Here is a 22,385-nt window from a genome sequence, read left to right on the forward strand (position 1 = left end):
CCATTTCCCCACATCATACTTTAATTTAAAACAAAAAACACAAAAAAATCATGTTTAAGTTCAAGACAAAATTTGTACTGTTTCTCATTCTTCTGTACTATAAATTATTCATAATTCAATTTATTGTTCTAAACATTAAAGTTCGATGAGAAAGGAATTAGTTTGATCAAATATTATAAAATTCAAACTAACGAACAACAAAAGAATGTGAATTATGATTATGAGTGTATCTCTCATATGAATCTTAATATAAATTTTAACATATGAACAGCTATGCTCTAATCTTGTCATCTACTGTTTCAAATGTTTAACTGTACACAGCTCAAACAAAGTTTAGCTTGACACCTGCTCAGTAAGATAGTAGCTTAACATGGAATCTCCATTCGTTACAATTCTACTAACCCAGGTAACTGACTGAAAAGTGTCTACCTACACAAGAGATTCCTATCTTTCATGGCTTTCAAAGGATAAAGTATTGAATCCTTTGTTACCAGGTAAAATGGTATTTATTAGTACTCATAAAATTTCAGTTCCTGTATTTTCCAAGCCATCTTTTAACTGTGATTTCTGATTTAGCAGTGTTTCATTTCAAGCCAGCTCTTAGGAGATTATATAATATGAAGAAGTCTCAGCTTAAGGTAGAACAGGTGTGGAACATTCTTGCTGCCTTACACGAGCAACTGTAATAAGTCTGAGGAATATTCTTCTTTTCCAAGTCAGGAACTGTGGAATCACCTACCCTGGTACCCTACACAATGGATTGGTGACTGCCTCCATATATTAGAATGCCGCCCCAGCATAATAGTAGAAACCTTGCCTAGCATATGGCAGACCTCTAGGTCTGAGCCTCTGCAGAAGAGGCTGGAAGGGTCCAGGAACACAACATGTTAAATTGATTTTAATATTCCTAAGCAAATGTTTCTCAACCTGTGTGTAGCAACCCCTCTGTGGATTAGAATGACCTTTTACAAGGGTCGTCTAAGACCATCAGAAAACACAGATATTTAGTTACAATGTATAAGAGTAGAAAAATTACAGTTATGAAGTAGCAATGAAAATAATTTTACAACTGGAGGTGGCCACAACATGAGAAACTGTATTAAAAGTTTAGATTAGGAAGGCTGAGAACCACTGCCTAAATACAGACATGTTTGTTTTTTTGTTTTTGTTTTTTGTTTTTTGTAAGAAAGAAGCATAGTGGTTTATTTTAAAGGTCATAATGGAAGTGAGATATGAGATCATGAAGAAAATTCAGCCATCATAAGGTTCCAGCATTCGCTGCACCCAGCTGACCTACCTTTTGAGAGACTGTTGCCTTCTTTTTAAGAATAAGTTTCTTTATTATAACTATTATTGCTAAAGTGGGTTACACAGGCTTAAAAGAAAACAAGGGGTAACCCAAAACGGTCTATTCCCACCATGCATCTGATGTCATGCCCTACATTTGAAAACCCCACATAAAAACAGAAAAAAGAGTAGGCCTATCCCCCACCCCCCCAAAAAAAAAATTCCAGCCATCCCTGGAATTCCCTGATCTTTCCTCTCTTTGGAACAATACCTTAAGCTATACTTCCCTCCAATAAAGTTTGCCTATCAAGCTAACCAAAATTCCACAGTGCACTCTCTAGTAACATGCCTGAATTCATCCCTTGAGTAGTATTTCTCTGCCTTATAATTAACTTTCAATCTTTGCTTTATCTCATCTTTCCATTTTTTCTTTGACAGAGACAAGAACTGAAACACCAGTTCAAAGTCTCAGTACAGTAACCATCTTTAAGAATTTCTACCTATGTTGTCCTAAAAATACTGCAACAACTCTTCCTTGATTTTAAAGCTATTTCAAGTTTTATTTGTCAAAACAAAATGGATGCTTTTGGTTTAAAAGGCTCTCAGAATTTACCTTGAAGCGCCTAGTTCTTGGTGAGGCCTTCTGCCGCTGCTGCGGTCCCACTTTGAACAGTGCTCATTACCCAGCAATGCCGATGCTCCTGAGCTCCTCCTGAGCTGCGCAGCTGGGAAACTGGTTCTACCACTCAGTCCCTGTCAAACAATTCCAGATGGCTAAGTTAGCATCCTTTAATATGCTATGTATAAGGACACATGAAAATATCAATATAATATGTCCAGGTAAAACAAAATTTCACTCTAAAAATCTTCTAACATTTCACTTCTACTTCCTGCTTCCACTTTCCATATTGTTGCTCTATTTATTTTTTCCTTATTAAAAAAAGCTCCCGAACTCTTATGACTACACCTTTTAACATTTTACTCATCATTTCAAGAGAAAGAAAAACTTAGAGCTTAAAAATGGGTATGGAGGACTAACACTAAAAATCAATTTTAGAGGACAAAGTTAGGGCCCAGGATGACCACCATTTTTTATATTTTCAGAAAAGGTATCCAGATGATCAATAGTTTTTAAGTCCCTATCCTGCTTAATTTTTCAACATTTCTCAACCCTAATGCTAAGAGCTGAGAAAATGAAATTATCAAAAGACCTTAAAAATCCTGTATTTTCCTTACCTAGGTTCTATATAACTAGTGCAATTTGACAGAATTAACTTACTGGAATTTTATCTTTTCTTGGTTAGCTCTAAGCTGTATAAGTAACTGGACTACCATAATCCGTAAAATATTTCTAGTTTTAAAGCTTTATTATTTTAACTATCAATAAAGACGTCACAATACAGTAACAGATAACAGCATTATGAACAAACATAATATATATCAAGTTAATATATCCTGTATGTATCAGCGTCTAACATAAATCTGATTTTTTAAGTAAAACAAAAAAGTAATTCCATATCTAATTATCAGTGAGTAAAGGGAGGCAAGGTTTTAAATCTGTAAAAATCATTAAGTAATAATAATATGTTATTATAATGGTCATTTGTTCTTGGTTCAACAAGTGTAATTCCTGGACTCTATAAAAGAAAAGAAATTAATGACATGATTTGCTAGTCACTAAGTTCCTTGATCTTTTCTACTTACGAAAATGATATCAAATAGTTCTTAGCATATAAATTGTAACTTCTAAGTACAACAGTGCTATTTAAAATAAAGACTGCTAAAGGCAAAACATTTGCCCAGCATATATAAGAACCTCAGCACTGGTAAAAAATTAATGAAAAATGAGCATAGAATTACTTTATTTTGTAACTCTATGTAAAGTCACAGGCAGCGTGATAGAATATAAAAAAAAGCTGATCTTTGGAAAGGAAATTGTGTATTATAAAACAATTAGAGGAATGTTTTAATGAAAACAAATCATTAAATGAGATAAATAGGCTGCACGATTACTGTATTTTAACCTTGTGAAATTTTCGATCTCCTTTCTCAACTGGATCTTCTATTTCAGAGCAGGGATAAAATCCAGGAAATGGTGTGAGAGGATTAATCTTTGGCCTACAGGAGCCTGAGAAAGCACCCATCAAGCTACTGATACTCCGCAGAGAAGAAATGACTTGTGGGGGAAGGCTTGGGTCAATCAGAAGATCTGACACCATATTGCGAGCTTCATTTAGCACTGAAAGATCAACTCCATTTCCACTTCCAGAATTCTAGAAAACAAAAAGGGAAATTATGTATTTGACACACATGAAGTTTAACATTAAAAAAAGCACTCTGATTTAAACTAAGGTATATCTCATAATACTTAAATAATATAATCCTATTAACTACAAAATTTTAATCACGTGGACTTGGCATAAATAATATAACAAAATAATAAAATTCTAATTGGGGTGTGTGTGTGTAACAGATACTGTAAGCATTAGCCTTTTCTTTTTTGGTATTTTATTTATAATCTGGTTTTATTTTCTTTAGCCTATTTCATGTTAATGACATTCATTACTTTATAACCAGCACACAACTAAATATGTGTTTACTTTGAAGTCTGCAACCCTGCTACTTCAATAATTTATAGATGACTTCTTTTCCTTCATGGCAAAACTTATAAGCATGGAAAGCCATTCTTTCATAACCTTACTTAAGGAGTGTCTAGCATCACGAGAGACCTGTGCTGCAAAGGTTCCCAGGTTTGAAGTATAGAGTTTAAACCTAACTGTGACCTTAAACAATTTAGTTAACATCTGAATGTTTTGGTTTCTTTAACTTATAAAAGAAGATAACATCTACCTCCTAAGCTTATGTGAAAATAAATCTGATTAATACATGTAGAACATATAAAACAATGATAATGCACATACTTAAAAGAGTATCAGTATTATTATGAAAAATGTGGATAAAAGTACAGAAAAATGGTATGAGGATTCAAAAGAACAAGTGGTAACAAATAAAACAAAATGTATGAATGGCATAGTTGGAGCTAAAATCTAAAACTTTGGTAGAATTCTATTTACAATTGTTGAGAACATCATATCCCAAGTTATTTGTCAATGGAGGATCACGGAGACTTTGAAAATCACACAAAAAAAGGACAAATGCATGGAAAGAGAAAAGAGAACAAAGGTAATTGGAGCTAATGCAATTTTAGAGGCTAGTCAGTGTTCACTTAGAAGGCAAATGTCGGCAGGAATTGACAGCAGTATAGAAATAAGTATTCAGTGCAGAGTCTAGCAAACACAAAGTGCAGAAGCAGAAGTCAGCCTGGCCTGTCTGAGGCAGAACATGGACACCAGGACAGCTTGAAGAAAATTAATGATAGAGGAGGGAGTTGGTGAGTCAGAAAGCAAAAACGCAAAAAGAAACTTTACTAAGGTGTGTGAATTCTTTTAAGTCTAAGACAAAGTCTTGCTCTTAAATTCTAGGTGAGAAGTAGTGAGCAATGCAGCAACATGATAAATTTTAACGTTGAACATGAATCCATTTCTTGTCTTATATTCAGTAAAATTCTTGAGTTTGTACAGAAAGCTAACAATTGTTTCTTAATCTTTATGTTATTGAAGTAGAGACAGAAAAAGACAGAAAGACAGGGGGAGAAGGAAGCGAGGAGAACCTGCAACTGGGGCACTAGAAGTGACTGCACTTGGCCCTTAAATACTAAACGACTTAGTCTCTGATCATTCTTATACTATGATTTCAGAGATGCTTAATAATTACTGCTATTAAAATTAACATAACATGAGCTTCCATTTTTATTTAATTCTACTATGTAGCAAATGGTATTTCAACCAGTTCTCTAAGGAAACCAGTATTACTCTCAAACTACTTTCAATAAGGGAGACTAGTTGGTATCAGACCAACCGTGGCCTAAAACTAGGAAAACTAAATTAAATAGTATAGCATACATGCAAGGCAACACAGAACAGTCAAGAATTCAGGGCATGAAAGGTCAAGGACTCAGAGCTGAGAGAAAAGATAGAAATGAACTCAGAGGAAATAGAAAAAGTGCCTTCTCTTCTAGTCTTTTTGCACAGCAGAAGCAAGATGAGGAAAGAAACATCACCCTTTAGAAAGCAGCTCGATAAGAAGCACACATTTGCCACCACTGTGGCTCTAATGGCCTACCACCTTCAGAAGTAGACCTGTGGCAAATGTAGCTATCCCGCTAAGTGCAAGAGAAAGTATAGCTGGAGTTATACCTTGCCAAGGCTAAGAGACAAAACACTACAGGAACTGGGGGGATGAGGCACTTAAAAATTGTCTATTGCAGATTCAGATATGAATTCTGTGAAGAAACACCTAAACCCAAGAGAGCAGCTGTTGCAGCATCCAGTTCATCTTGAGAATTTCAATCAGTCATAAAGTAAATGTTCTGGTTTCAAAAAATAAATAAGAGAAAGAAGGAAAGAAATAAAGGAACTCAAAAGTCTAGATGGCTCAGTGTGACTTGCTTGCTGCTCTTCCAGAGGGCCTGGGTTTAGTTACCAAGAACAGGCCATGGAGCACCTGTGCAGACAGACAAACACTTGTAACTCTAGAGCTCCTGTAGCTCTAGTCTGTGGCTTCTGAGAACACGAACACACACACACACACACACACACACACAAAATATTTTTTGATCTGTGCTATTCTTTTTCCCTCAAGGACTTTGTTAGTGATTCACAATTGGCACAAGACAGAGAGGATGGGAGGCAGAACATTCACAGGAAATAGAAAGAGCCTTTCCCCAATACATCAGGTGTCTGGGGAAACAAATTCAGATTTCAAGCAAGGTTTAAAGAACATTAAGATTAGGACTTAAAAAGTCAGGCAAGATCCTAACAGAAAAACAAACAAACAAACAAAACACAAGCTTAAATTAAGAACTGCTTTGTTAGGCAGTGGTAGTACATACTTTTAATTCCAGCACTCAGGAGACAGAGGCAGAGACCAGCATGGTCTACAAAGTGAGTTCCAGGACTGCCAGGGTTGTTACACAATGAAACTTGGTAGGTAACTTGGTAGGTAGGTAGCTAGGTGGGTGGGTGGGAGGGAGGGAGGAAGGGAGGGGGGAAGGAAGGAAGGAAGGAAGGAAGGAAGGAAAAGAAGTGGATCTGCTCCACCTTGAAGGTGAGAGAGTTAAGCCTACTCTCACTCTTTCAAAGTTATTGACAAGAGGTCTGACTTAAGAAGTACCTACAAACAAGATACCCTGACCTAGGGTGTGGTTACTTGGTGTTTTGGACAGTAAGACAGCCCACAGAGGTGGATCTGCTCCCTGGAAGAAAGCTGAATACTAGGAAGAGGGCCTAAAAGGGATAGGGAATGTTAATTCTTCAGTGTGAGAAAATAAATCAGGTTATACATTTATGAGCTGTGTACTTTTACATGAATACTATACTTTGATAAGGGTTCTTAGAAAGGAAGAAGAAAAAGCAAAAAGGTAGAGATGCCTATATATACCTGCCTGTCAGACAAGCCAATGGTTCTGACCATTACTGCTTATTTATCTTTAAATTTCATCAGTAATTTAGAATCTCTTTTAACAGGAAACTGAGGATCTTTGTGAACATGGATGATGATAAAGCCCACTACATAACTAGTCGAGGAGGAATCCTATTTCAGGTCATGTGTGCTTCCTCCTTAGCTTTATGATTACTGTGGTAGCTTATTTTTGCTTACCAAGATCCAGAGGGCATTTTCATCCTAGGGGCTATTGTGGCTACTGCTGTACACACTGCTTGAAAGTAAAAATCAGAGGGTAGAGGGCTGAAGTGATGATTCAGCAGTTAAAAGCACTCGCTGCTCTTCCAGAGGACCTGGCTTCAGTCCCTAGTACCCAGATGGTAGCTCACAACCATCTGTCACTCCAGACACCCTCTTCTTGCCTTTGGGAGCACTGCATGCACAGACATACCTACAGCTACAATGCAAAAAAATAATAATAAACTAGAAATAGTTAAATATAAAATAAAAATCAGTTGAGACAACTAGTAAAATGAAGCTAAGAGAATGACAAAAATACTGTAACATAAATACCTAAGGTTTCTCTATTATTATGAAAAAACTTCAAAATGTTATATGAAATCATCAATTTCATAGAGTAGACTGTATTTAAAAAGACCTACCAAAATAAAAATTAGCAGATATAACATATAAATCATGGTGTTTTAGAATTATTTTTCTCTTTCTCCTTATACTTCTATTTTCATTTTTCTGATACTAATATATAATGCTTAAGTGATCAAAAATGACTTTAAAGTACACATTATTCCATTTCCATTTATACTTGCATATATAGCATGTGAAAATAAGAAAAAAATACTAGAAGTCAGGACAGGCTCTCTCTGGGGTACAGCAGTGCAAATGCGGCTCTGAGGTCAGAGTGCTGTCTCTCAATTACACACAAGAGTTAGCCTATGAAAACTCACTGCGTTGTACTGTTCTGTACAACTTAATGTTAAAAATCAATAAGAAATATTTCAGGAAATGAAAGTAAAGAATTTTGCTTTCCCAATAGAATGTTTTGACAGTTAATTTAGTCTTCATATATGACTTAAAATCTGTTATTCTTCCTCTGTAGATCAGTGTCTCATACCAAAAAGGGGGGAAAACCTCATCCTTAATATATAATATAATCACATACTTATTTTGAGTCATGATTTTTTTGTTTATGTTTTGACAAAGAAAGCTTTCCTAAAGATCAGAGTGCAGCGCTAAGCCACTAGAGGCCAGGGAGTGGTGACACACACCTATAATTCCAGGACTCTGAGACAGAGGTTGAGGGATCACCTTAGTTCAAGGCCACTCTGAGCTAGATGGAATCTGTCTAAAAGAGAAACAGAGTTCACACAAAGGTGATCCCAGCACTTGGAATCCTAACCTTTAATCTTGGCACTAGGGGGGTGGAGACAGTAGTGAGCAGAGAGAGGAATATAAGGCAGGAGGAGACAGGAGCGCAGGGCAGTCTGAGGTTTGGTGGAGACAGCCGAAGTTGGTGAATGAAGTTAGAAGAAAGGATCGCCCCTTTCGTCTGAGCACTGGCAGAGGTAAAAGAACTCTCTAGTGGTTGGCTACTCTGATTCTCTGATCTCTCAGCTTCCACCTCCTAACCTCTGACTCTGGGTTTTTATTAAGAACAATTAGAATTCGTGCTGCAATGATTACATTAGAAGTACTTTTAAAACAACTACTTTGGTTTGTCTAATTTTATTTTACATTTATATTTAATAAACTTTTAAAATCTACTTTCATGACTAAGCTTAGGCAAAGAACATTTTATTTTAAAGAAAGCCTATGAGTGTAACTTTACCTAAAGGATGGCTAATTTAAACAGACATGAGTACCATTTGTACTTACCTGGTAATGAGGTTTACACCACTGCTTCAAGTCCCAGTCCCAGAGAATCATCTGTAAAAGAGCATTGAGTTACAAGCTGTGAACAAACACACTTGAAGACAAGCTGCACCCTTTTCCACTGATAATGCCTACAACAAAATTAGGCATCAAAAGGAATTCGGAGAGATGAGAATAAAAATAATCTCTTTATAGATTACTTCATTAATTAATATAAATTATAACTGAGCAATCCAAAAAATAAAGCATTTTTAGAACAAAGGCACTATAGTAACTTATATTAACCTTCAAATATTTGTTATTGGGCTGGAAAGATGGCTCTCACAGATGACCCAAGTTCAGATCTGATCACCCACATCAGGTGGCTTACAACTGCCTGTAACTCCAGTGCTAGGAGATTCGATGCCCCTTTCTGGACTCTATAGGCATTGCATACACATGTCACACATACAGACAAACACATGTAGATGAGAAAATTTAAAAATTTTTAAGTATAAAAAAAATCACAAAAAAGGAAAAACAGATCCAAAATCATATCACTTAAAATGTAAGAAAATTAACTCTCAGCAGATGCCCCCTCAAAGAGTCATTACCATCTTAAGCTGGCCATTTGTGAATCTATTTCTTTACTAAAAGGCACTCCCATGGACAAAACGTCTTGACCCCTACATTAAATTACATTTACAGAAATGGTTTTCAAGTATCAAAGTATACTCCTTTCATCACACAAATAAGTAGTGACTGCTTTTGTTTCTTTCCAAGACCACTGATATAACTTTCAGCAGCCTTGCTGTTGTTCTTTTTCTTAAAAATGCTGCAAGATCCCCGCGGCAGTAGGCAGCAGAAATGCTATAGGTCCCAAATGGTGGCAGCGGGCCATGTGGTGGCAGACAGCAGGCTCTGGGAGCAGCCAGTCCCAGGTAGAAAAGGCTGCCGGTCCCAGAGTGGTGGCCTGACTGGTGGCGGCGGGCCATGTGGCGGCAGACAGCAGGCCCTGGGAGCAGCCAGTCCCAGGCAGAGACAGCTGCTGGTCCCAGAGCGGTGGCCCAAGCAGTGGTAGCGGCGGGCCATGTGGCGACAGACAGTGGGCCCTTGGAGCAGCCAGTCCCAGGCAGAGATAGCTGCTGGTCCCAGAGCAGTGGCCGCGGGCCATGTGGCAGCAGGCAGTGGGCCCCAGGCAGAGAAGGGTGCTGGTCCACGAGCAATGGCTGGTTCCAGGCTGGGAGATACATGGCGGGCGGGCATAAGACAGAAACATGGATAGACACGACATGCAGGATGAGGTTGAATGTTTATTTAGGGAGTTATGGAGGAGGAAGGGTGAAGGGGGGGACAGAGAGAGAGAGAGAGAAGAGAAGAGAAGAGTAGAGAAGAGGAGAAAGAGACAGAGAAGGGGGAAGAGAGAAGTGGGGAGAGAGGCTAGCAGCTGTCTCTGCCTGGGACTGGCTGCTCCCAGGGCCTGCTGTCTGCCGCCACATGGCCCTCCGCCACTGCTCAGGCCGCCGCTCCGGGACCTGCAGCCATTTCTACCTGGGACTGGCTGCTCCCAGGGCCTGCTGTCTGCCACCACATGGCCCGCCGCCACCATTTGGGACTTACAGCATTTCTGCTGCCTACTGCCGCGGGGATCTTGCAGCATTTTTTAAAAAAGAACAACACTTGCTTTCTCTGCCACTTTTGTAGGCTTTCTGACTACCCACTGGTCTAGTACAGCAAGTCACTGCATTCAACAAGACAAAGTTAACTTGAATTTAATAAGCGAGCAGGGCCATGAACATCGGCATACCCTAAATTTCTATGAACTGTTTTGAGTTAAAGTCTCTTCTTTTTACTTAACTAATTCCTTGTAATGGTCATTTTCTACAAGGTTTTTAACTCTAATATTGAATAGATCTATTATATTTCTAATAAAAATCCTAAAATTTCCTGTATAATTCACTTTTTTATGTTTTTTTATAAACCTTGAGTTTAAGTTTATTAGTTGCAAAAAAATCTTTTTTAAAGGCTTGTTTTATTTTAATGACTGACTGATGTTACATATCACTAAGGTCAGTCTATGCAAACATGTGAGGGAAGTCATGAAAGGGAAGCTTTATTTCTTGATCATCCTCTTTAAATGGTTTTAGTGTAATTTAAAAATTGTTTTTGAATTTATATTTCTCCCATATATTCCTCCTCACTTTTTTCTCATTCAAATCCATGGCCTCTTTTTCTCTGCTGTTATATGTGGTACCTAATGGCAGAGATTGGTTGTAAAAATCCACTTGTTTTCGTTGTGGTTGTGGTGGTGCTCGGTTTTTTGTTTGTTTGTTTTTAAACATATTCCCTAAAGGTTATGATATATGCAGTGGTTAATCTCAAGTTCATAGTATCTCCTGAGAAGACACTGCAGGAGCCGATCCTTCTCATCCAAGTCACCTTCTCGGCAATTCAAGCACGAGCACCCTTTCGCTATGCCCACACACCCTTCCTCTAGCCCAGGTGTATTTTCCTGGCATCAAGCCCGAGAACAGACAGTAGCAGACTTACAGATGATCAGCCCGCCTTTGATCAGCTTCCAGATCTGCTAGTAGGAACTAGCAGTGGCAATTTTATTGGTCTTATTGGGGTTCAAGCAGACCTCCTTTTTGTCTCAGCAGAAAACATAAAAGGCAAGCCTCTTTTGAAAGGCTGAGCATACTCAAGGCAATAGCTGCAACAGCAAAAGGAAAGGTCGCAAAAAATCTTAATGTGTTACCTATTTGGTCATTATGCCAACATTTTACTAGTTGCTGTAAAGCTCTTTTTGTAACGGAACAGAATTCAGGCTTTGCAAGCCAAATATGATCTTTATAGCATATTCTTTTATGTTTGTTTGCTTTCTTGCTTATTTTTCCTTTAAAAATCTCTAAAAATATGAAAAACAGTTCAGAATCAGGCTGTTAAGAGGACAGTCTCAGTGGGGTATAATTTGGTGATTGCTAGTTTAGAAAAGGCACCACCTTTATCATTCAAAAAAGGGCTGTGTTTATTATTACTATCTCTTACAACATCCTTCAGAAAGTAATTTCTTCTTTCTACTGAAATTTATTTCTTTCTAAAGAAAATCCAAGCATACTATATCCACTTAAGAGAATGAACCAGTACCCAAAACATGGCTGTAATGAAACGACACAAAGTTACATTAGATAAAGTTAATGGATAAAATTATTACATTTATACAGTTGCTTCCTATGGCCTTAAGTGTAGTACTGCAATAATTACTTTAGGCTGTGACTTAATGAGCATGCAATCTGGATTCTAAAGACACTAATACAGTTTAAGACATTAAGACTAATAACCTAAATCCCCGAGATTCTCCTCTACTTCAGACTGGTAGGACCATTCTCTGCATGCTGTCTGTATAGGACTCACTCTGGCGATCTAGCTGTAATATTTTAATTCTGTCCTTATTTTAGAATGACAAAGCTTCTTGATGACTGCGAATATCACTAGCTTAATCACCATTCCTCTCGTTACTATGATTTTTCTAAATCTGATGTTTTCTCACGTTTACCAACAGAATCTATAACAGATAAGTGAAAATAGTCATTATATGTAACTAAAAATTACTTAAGAGATAGGCCATAATCTACTAATTTTCATTCTTATCTATAAGCTTGAAAAATTGTACTATATCATGTGACTATACTTCAATCGTTCTTTCACAAAGATACCATCAAATAAATGCTGATGTCTCATTTCCAAGACGCATTGGTCAAAGATAAATGGGTTTATTAACACAAGCACACTTACATTGGTATAGTTTATCACCAAATATTCTCCCACTTCACTGACTCATCTGATCAATCAACATTACTCTTTCAGTTAGTTCTACACTAATGTCAAAAACCGTATCTGTAGTCATAGCTAGTGTTCTTGGTGGAGGTACCATTGCCCCTAAACAAATAAGACTGATTCTTGAGAACTTGAGACCTCCCCCTCCAAGAGGTCTTAATGAAAAGCTATACAGCATAATAGATACACTGTATAAAGGAGATATGCTGTACATTTTTGGTATTAAAATATCTAGGAAAATCATCCCACACACAAAAGATATCTCAAGAGCTTCCTGGCTAGGAATAGGTAATTATAATGAAAATAGGTTGAGAGATTTGGGGATAAAGAAATCCTGCTGCTTGTTTATAAAATCGATCCCATCTTTGCTTACATTCTGAGTTCAGACAAATGAAAAGTGGCTTACTCAGAAGCCACTGTAATCCTAGAAGTTGATTAAACCTTACAGTGTGTAGTGTCTTTCCTCTCTGTTCACTACTTTTAGACCCTCTCTAAAAGTAGCATTTTCTACTGCAGGCCATTTCCCTTAACAAATTCACTCCACATGGACTGTTATCCCTGTACTTGCTAAAAGTTGGCTTCAAATCAATTCTTAAGCATCAGCATATCATTATTTTCAGCTACTTTCTATAGGATCAAAATGATCAAAAAGCAGCAGTTCTTAAGATGAAATTCTCTCTTATTTCAAAAAAAAAAACAGATACAGGAAAAGCCACAGGAAGCTAATAGAATATCTTTTTGTGTAATTCTAATAACAACAATATTAGAGACCTTTTGGAAAAGAAGTTTTCTACATAATTATAAAAAAGGAATGATGTACCAGGAGTCCACATTTAGGTCTGTATTTTAGAGCAAATTGTGGTCCATAAAAGGGTAAATCCAGAAATTAACATCTTCAGCTTCATAATGAGTTCTAGTCAAATTTGGTATATATGAGACACTGTCCTAAAAAGTTGGAAAGAGGGGGAGGCTGGTGCTGAATATATAGCTCGGTTGGTACAATGCCTGCCTAGCATACATAAAGTTCTCGTCAACACATAAGACAATTCAGCATGGTGGTAGACATTTTAAATTCCAGAAGTTAAAAGATAGCCGGGCGGTGGTGGCGCACGCCTTTAATCCCAGCACTCGGAAGCAGAGGCAGGCGGATCTCTGGGAGTTTGAGGCAGCCTGGTCTATAAGAGCTAGTTCTGGGACAGGCATCAAAGCTACAGAGAAACCCTGTCTTGAAAAACCAAAAAAAAAAAAAAAAAAAAAGATAGTGGCAAGATGGTAAAAAATTTTAAGGTCATCCTCAGCTACACAAACAATTAGAAGCTAAGCTCTAAGGAAGCATGGCTCGGTCACACTTAGCATGTCAAAGGAACACACATAAACCAACCAGGAGGTCCTATCTACCCAACTAATCAAAAAGTAGCTCTTTTGTGATCACACTCATCATCTGGCAACACCATGAAGTAGTCAGGATACTCAGCCCACCTCCTGAAACAGTAACTGCGTGACACTTCCCATTAACCTAAGGGTTCCACACACTGCTAGGCCTTTCTACCAAATGGATCAGCTTGCCAGTTCCCCCCTGGGAGCTGCCAGGATGCCATCTTACAGCCTCAAGGAACAGCTGGTGGCTCCTGTCCACCCTCACATAACCTCAGGAAGCATCCATATAGCCCTGCCAAGACCAAGAAGTGGTTGGGTGGCTCTACCTTTAATCCCAGGAAAAAGCTAAAAACCTACACTGAACAACTTGGATCCTGAGCCTTTTGAATGAACACAATAAACTTCAATTTAGTAAGTAAGTACTTATCTCCTTGCCTGTGGCCCTTGGGCACTCACAGCATTCCACCCACACTGTCATGTATACTGTGATATACCTTTCCAACACCACTAAAGTTGCACTACAGACAAATGACCCACAAATCTGACATGCCACACACACAGCCATTGGCGAAAACCACGCTGCCTAACAAAGTTTCATCACAGCTAATAGAGTAATCCCACAAACCCCTCCAACTGAGAGCAAAGCAACACACAGCCATGACCACCATTAACCATTACTGGTTAGGATACACAATTACTACACTATTTCAACCATTATTTAGCCAATGTCCACATATCCTATTCAACCAACACTCTAGAAGCATATACATGAAAAGTTTTCTAAAAAAGCCACCTTATTAAATTAGTAAAAGCAACCAATCCTCCAGACAGACAAATATCAAAGTAAGAACAAAAGAAACATTTAAAAACTAAAATTAACATCATAAAAGTTCTCTGGCAACAAACAGGAGGAAAAGGGAAACTGCCAGACTACATGAATAATTAAAATGAATAATTCTAAGATAATTTAGTGAGACACAAGAAATTACAGACAAATCAACAAAATTACAAAAGCAATTCATGATCTGAAAGAATTCATTAAAAATACAGAGATTATGTAAAAAACAAATTTTGGAGATAAAGAACTCAATGAATAACAAATATAGCTGAGAGCTTTAATGACAGGCTAGACTAAGCAATAGATGGAAGAAAGGGAAGAAGAGAAAGAAGTAAAGAAGGAATACAAGTTCAACATAAAACACCATAAACCTAAGAAATAATAGCAATATTGCTATAATAGAAAAATAAAAGAAGAAATGCATAGAAGAGTTATATTCATTTAAATAATATTTTTAAAAATCCAATATTCAGAAAGTATGAACATCCAGATTTAAAGCTCACAGGTATCCAAATAGGCACTTTGTAATCAGGCTGTTAAATATTAAAGGCAAAGAGAAAATGTCACACAGAAAGTATATATGGGACAGCCATACTGAGAATGCTGGGAAGAAGGGCAGAGTCAGTGGAGTTCGCAAGAGACACAGATGGAGTCAGGCATGTTGGAGGACAGGTAAAGCCATGAGCCACATGGCAATGCATAGATTAATAGAAAAGGGTTAACTTAAGTTGCAAGAGCTAGTTAGTAATAAGCCTGAGCTATCAGCCAAGCATTTGTAATTAATATTGAGTTTCCATGTTGCTTATTTGGGAACTGGCAGGTGGGAGAGAAACTTCTGCCTATAAATGGTGCCCAATGTAGGGCTAGATTTTCCACAAAGGCCTGACAAAGCTATTTATTTTTAAGATTTATTTATTATATATAAAATGTTCTATCTTCATGTATGCCTGCAGGCTATAAGAGGGTGCCAGATCTCATTACAGATGGTTATGAGTCACCAGGTAGTTTCTGGAAATTGAACTCAGGACCTCTGGAAGAACAGTCAGTGCTCTTAATTACTGAGCCATTTCTCCAGTCCAAACCTAACAAAACTTTAAAAGGGGGTTCTTTTTTTTTTATTATTGAAAAAAATTTCCGCCTCCTCCCTGCCTCCTATTTCCCTCCCACTCCCCCATTCCTCTCCCCCTCCCCCCACTCCTTTCACCCTCCCTCTCCAGTCCAAAGAGCAGTCAGGGTTCCCAGCCCTGTAGGAAGTCCAAGGTCCTCCCCCCTCCATCCAGGTCTAGTAAGGTGAGCATCCAAACTGCCTAGGTTCCCACAAAGCCAGTTTATGCAGTAGGATCAAAACCCAGCGCCATTGTCCTTGGCTTCTCATCAGCCCTCATTGTCCGCCATGTTCAGAGTGTCCGGTTTTGTCCCGTGCTTTTTTCAGTCCCAGTCCAGCTACCCAATAGATCAGCCCCACTGTCTCGGTGGGTGGGTGCACCCCTTACGATCCTGACTTCCTTGCTCATGTTCTCCCCCCTTCTGCTCCTCATTTGAACCTTGGGAGCTCAGTCTGGTGCTCCAATGTGGGTCTCTGTCTCTATCTCCATCCATCGCCAGATGGTGATATGCAAGATATTCATCGGCATGGCTATAGCATAGGATCATTTCAGGTTCCGTCTCCTCAGCTGCCCAAGGAACTAACTGGGGACATCTCCCTAGACACCTGGGAGCCCCTCTAGAGTCAAGTCTCTTGCCAACCCCAAGATGGCTCCCTTAGTTAGGATATATACTTCCCTGCTCCCATATCCACCCTTCCTTTATCCCAACAGAAATAAATAAAATATGAAACGAAAATAAAACATGGCTTTTTGGTAACTGACTTTTCTCAGGTAGGCTGTCTGCTAAAGGAAACAGAAACATGGTCCTTTAAGAGATGGCTTCATTTATGGCTAGAAACCAAATATGAGTGAGTACATCCCATGTTCCTCTTTTTGGGTCTGGCTTACCTCACTCAGGATAGTGTTTTCTATTTCCATCCATTTGTATGCAAAATTCAAGAAGTCCTTGTTTCTTACTGCTGAGTAGTACTCTAATATGTATATATTCCATACTTTCTTCATCCATTCTTCCATTGAAGGACATCTAGGTTGTTTCCAGGTTCTGGCTATTACAAACAATGCTGCTATGAACATAGTTGAGCATATACTTTTGTTGTATGATAGGGCCTCTCTTGGGTATATTCCCAAAAGTGGTATTGCTGGGTCCAGGGATAGGTTGATCCCGAATTTCCTGAGAAACCGCCACACTGTTTTCCAGAGTGGTTGGGTCTGAAAAAGCATGGGATAAAACCGGACTCACTGAACATAGCAGACAATGAGGACTACTGAGAACTCAAGAACAATGGCAATTGGTTTTTGATCCTACTGCACGTACTGGCTTTGGGGGAGCTTAGACAGTTTGGATGCTCACCTTACTAGACCTGGATGGAGGTGGGCGGTCCTTGGACTTCCCACAGGTCAGGGAACCTTGATTGCTCTTCGAGCTGATGAGGGAGGGGGACTTGATCGGGGGAGGGGGAGGGAAATGGGAGGCGGTGGCGGGGAGGAGGCAGAAATCCTTAATAAATAAATAAATTTAAAATAAAAAAAAGAAAAAGAAAAAAAAGAGATGGCTTCCTGACTCAATGCTAGTGGCAAAAACAGGGTGGTTCTTTTAAGAGGCCCTATTACTGAACACTTAATTGGGGCTTATGAGATCTGGGCAGTATACTACTCAATGGCAGCATGAGTCCAACAACTTCCCAGAGGTGGGGTGGTAAACAAGGTTCTCACCACAGTACCTCTGTCATAAAGCTAGGTTCTTGGGAAACCAAGCACGAAGAAGAAGTCAGCTGCTGAAGCAGAGGCTTGGGTCGTAGTCATGCCATTCAACAGTTTAAAAGGCTCATGAGGTTAGAAAAAGATGCAAATACACAATAAAGAGAGATTCAGATGGGAAAAAAGCTTTACATGGGTTATAGTGTGTTTAAAAATGTACACAGACTTGGGAGATCAAAGAGAATGTTTAGACAGTCATAAAGAAAGAAATAAAGTTTTAAAATAACAAAAATAAAGTCCTTAAAAGGGGAGTAAGTAATATAAAGAAATAAGACACATAAAGATGGAAATGGGTATAGCCAATGTAATCAGTGTGGAAATTCTCCCTTTCAATACTTTGAAATCAAGTGACACTCTTTTTTTTTTCTCTTTAAAATTTGGTTACAATTCAAAAGCAAAATCATCCAATCTTGGGCTTTTCTTTTTAGAGAAGGTTATTGATATATTCAGGTATTCCGCATGGTTCAATTTTTGTATATCAAGAAAAATGCATTTCCTCTAAATTTTCCAATTTACTAATGTATAAATAATATTAAGAAAAGTTTTTAAAAGTTCTTAATAACAGTCACTCAAGATGCTTTTATTTCTTTGGTATAAATTGTAGGTCCCTAATTTATCTCTGGTGTATTTATTTGGATCTTCTCTCCATTTTTTCTCATACCAAGCTAGATGCTGTTGACTTTATTATCTTTCAAAAATCAGTATTTCGGGCTGGAGAGATAGCTCAGTGGGTAAGAGCATTGCCTGCTCTTCCAAAGGTTGAGTTCAATTCCTGGCAACCACATGGTGGCTCAAAACCATCTGTAATGAGGTCTGGCGCCCTCTTCTGGCCTGTAGGCATATATGCAGACAGAATATTGTATACATAATAAGTAAATAATTTTTTTTAAATCAGTATTTCTTTTACTGATCCTTTGTGTTCATTCAGTGTCTATTTTTTTCTCTGATTTTTCTTATTTCTTCCTTCTGATTTTGGTGTTAATTTATTCTTGTTTTATTTATCCTTAAATTGTATCATTAAGTTGTTTGAAATCTTTTTTTAATGATTCACATGATTACTGCTATAAACTATCCTTTCAGTTGAGGTTCTAGTATACATAATGGGTTGTGGTACACTGTATTTCGATTTATATCTGTTTAAAGAAATTTAAGATTGTTCCCATTTTTCATTGATCTTTTGTTTGTCCCAAAACACTGTTTAATTTCTATCTTTACAACTTCTAAAGTTCTCCTCTTGATTTTCTGTTTATTTTATTGTGCAGAGAAGATTCATAGTATGATTTAAGTCTTCAAATGTTTGAGAAGACTTGCTTGATAGCCTACCAATTTATTTTGGAAAACATTCTATTGGATGATGAAAAGAAAGTAATTGTGCAGTAGAATTGTGAGTGTTTGTTAGATCTGTTATATTTAGCATTGTCACTTGTTGGACTTTCAGTTCCTTGATGAACATGGACTATTGAAGTTCCCTATTGCTACTGTAGGTGACCACCTTAAATTCAATATTGTTTGTTTTACAATAATTGAGGTAGTCTGTTACTGGATGAATATATGCTTGGAATTATTTCTTTTTGATGAATTGATCACATTATCATTTGTTATATAAAATGAGCTTCATTGTGAAAGTTTCATTATTACACATATCCATTATACTTTGTTCTTGTTTACCCCGTTACTGCCTCTGTTCCTTTCCTCTTGCTTTCATTCTGTTTCCCTCTTATTTCTCTTCCCATTTCTTTTTACATTGCTTCCTTCTACTCCTTACTAAGATGCTACTGGCAACTGACAGCCAAGGGAGAGGAAGAGTCCCAAGAATAACAGTAATATGGTTTGCAATTCAGGTCACAATTCGGTTCACCACTCAGTTCTCAAACCTAACCCTAACCCTATCTAGATGGTGTTTCCACTAGTAGGTTACCCACACTCTAATGATGGCTCTATATACATGTATAAACTGAAAGGACTAACTGGATTTAGTGGGTTATAGGAAGAAAGGGAGGGAGGAGGGAGGGAGGGAGGGAGGGAGGGAGGGAGGGAGAAAGATGTAAATTGGAGAGGGCGTTTTTATGGAGATACACAGGAAGTTAGACAAGGGAAATGAGACTAAATATAATCATTTTATTATTTACATGTATAAAATTCATCCTGAGTGAGGTAAGCCAGACCCAAAAAGAGGAACATGGGATGTACTCACTCATATTTGCTTTCTAGCCATAAACAAAGAACATTGGGTCTATAATTAGTGATCCTAGAGAAGCTAAATAAGGAGAACCCAAAGAAAAACATACAGGCATCCTCCTGATTAACCTTCATCAGGCGATGAAAGGAGACAGAGACAGAGACCCACATTGGAGCACCAGACAGAAATCTCAAGGTCCAAATCAGGAGCAGAAGGAGAGAGAGCACGAGCAAGAAACTCAGGACCGCGAGGGGTGCACCCACACACTGAGACAATGGGGATGTTCTATTGGGAACTCACCAAGGCCAGCTGGCCTGGGTCTGAAAAAGCATGGGATAAAACCGGACTCGCTGAACATAGCAGACAATGAGGACTACTGAGAACTCAAGAACAATGGCAATGGGTTTTTGATCCTACTGCACATACTGGCTTTGTGGGAACCTAGGCAGTTTGGATGCTCACCTTACTAGACCTGGATGGAGGTGGGGGTTCCTTGGACTTCCCACAGGGCAGGGAACCCTGATTGCTCTTTGGGCTGATGAGGGAGGGGGACTTGATTGGGAGAGGGGGAGGGAAATGGGAGGTGGTGGCGGGGAAGAGACAGAAATCTTTAATAAATAAATAAATTTATAAAAAAAAGAAAAAAATTCTCAAGAACAAAGAGAAATTATAATAAAATTTTCTAATGAAGATACAAGAAAAGGCAATTTTATATACACCATTGTTGAGAGAGTAAACTAGCACAGAAATTAAGAAAAATAGTATGGAGTGTCTGTCCAAAAGTAAACATGAAATTTCTACATTAGCCAGTTATCTACTACTGGATATAGGTCCAAGGGAATTTAAGTAAGTTTATCAGAGCTATCTGCACTCCCATGAAGTGTTATTCAAAGTAAGTATGAGTCAATCTTTATTTCCATATATGGTAAGATAAAGAAAATGTATTGGCTAAACATGAGAAGATATAATTCTGCCATGAAAATGGATGAAATACTGTCTTTTGCAATAACATGAATGGAGCTAGAAGACATGTCAACTGAAACAAACAAAACACAGAAAGAAAAGTACCACATGTTCTCATTCATATGTGGAAGCTGAAAGAGTTGATCATAAAAACAGAACACCATTGTACCATTGAAAGTCGGGCACATGATTGAGATCTGGGCCACCATCTGGGGTCATGCTGTTGTCCCAGGGCTATCTTGCGCAGGGACAATGCTGAACTCATTGGCCTGGGCAATGAGGGCATGGTGACATCCAGGCTTGGGATGCAACTAAGGACCATATCTGGTTCTGTGGTTCTAATGCAACCTGGCTCTGAGGTGGTGTCCATGGCCCATGTTGCCACCAAAAGCAGAAGAACTTTCAGCCTCTGGGACACCACCTGGGGCCATGTTGGAGTTTGAGGGACATGTCACTGCCAGGACCATGCCAACCTCAGTGGCCCACGCTGCCACCTGTGGCTACGGAGTTGTCTGGGCCCAAGCTGTGGTAGGGGGCAGGGCTTTCTGTGTCCATGTCCCTGCCACAGCCAGAATCTGTGTTGAGGTTTGTGGCTTCTATTAGCATCAAAGGCAGTGCAGATTTCCAAGGCCTGAACTGCCACATGAGGCCAGGTTGGAGCCTAAGAACTAAGCTGTTGCTGGGCCCATCCAGATCTGAGAGGCCTGCACTGTCACCTTGGGTCATGGTGACATCCAGCCCCAAGCTGCTGGCAATGACCACATCTAGGTCTTTGATTCTGCAGCACCTGGGGTCTGTGTGAATGTCCACTGCCTGTGTTACCACAGGGGCCCATGAAAACCTTGTGTTGAAGTATAAGGGCCCTGCTGAGCATGCCCCACCCTTCACTGGCCTGGACTAGCCTGCTCCTATTCCCTGAGGAGAGCTGACCCTCTTAACGACCTCCCTGGTCCTGGGATGACAGACCCTGATGACCCCAACATGGGAAAGCTGGCCCCGTTACCCGCCTGAGAGTAGTTCCAGTGGCCTGCACTGAACAACTCAGCTGCCACAAGGTGCTTGGATGATGTGGGATTCCCCTCTGTATGCTGTGAATATTATTAGTAAATAAAGAAACTATCTTGAGCCCATGACAGGGTAGAGTAGAGCTAAGCAGGGAAAACTAAAATGAATGCTGGAAAAGAAGGGCGGAGTCAGGAGAAGCCATGTAGCCCCAACAGAGACAGATGCAGGACAGAACTTTACCTGGTAAGCCACAGACACTTGGCGATATGCAGATTAATAAAGATGGGTTAAAACAGTATGTCAGAGCTAGCCAATAAAAAGCTAGAGCTAATAAGCCAAGCAGTTATTTAATTAATACAGTTTCTGCGTGGTTATTTCGGATCTGAGCTGACAAGTGGTTGGAATGACCAAGCAGCCTTCTTACAACAATTGGAGTTGGCACAATCACATCTATTCAGTCTATGGCTTGTTGGAATGTGTGAAACTACAGCCACAGGATCTCTGTGATTGGGGCAACAGCAGGACAACACAGAGGAATGTCAGTAGGGGTCCAGTAATGATGGTGTACCGAAGCCAGAGGCCATGAATCTGACCAACATTACACAATGAGTATTTGCAAGGAAAGCTATCTGGACAAAAGAGTATACTCCATGATACACAGCAG

At 38.9% G+C, this 22,385-nt stretch overlaps 1 protein-coding gene across 1 annotated transcript in view; it reads right to left on the reverse strand.

The window, feature by feature from the left end:
- The window catches only part of Pde3b (phosphodiesterase 3B), a 137,013-nt gene that overhangs the window by 39,097 nt on the left and 75,531 nt on the right, over positions 1-22,385 (reverse strand). The window contains exons 2-4 of the mRNA XM_041666891.1: positions 8,683-8,733; positions 3,312-3,560; positions 1,901-2,040 (exon numbers count right to left, since the gene is read on the reverse strand). Of these exons, the coding sequence (XP_041522825.1) occupies positions 1,901-2,040; positions 3,312-3,560; positions 8,683-8,733 (440 nt within the window). The remainder of the gene's footprint in view (positions 1-1,900; positions 2,041-3,311; positions 3,561-8,682; positions 8,734-22,385) is intronic.

Source organism: Microtus oregoni, unplaced genomic scaffold, assembly GCF_018167655.1.
Source record: "Microtus oregoni isolate MIOR12 unplaced genomic scaffold, Mior012 000016F_ref0000370, whole genome shotgun sequence".
Classification (NCBI taxonomy): Eukaryota; Metazoa; Chordata; class Mammalia; order Rodentia; family Cricetidae; genus Microtus; species Microtus oregoni.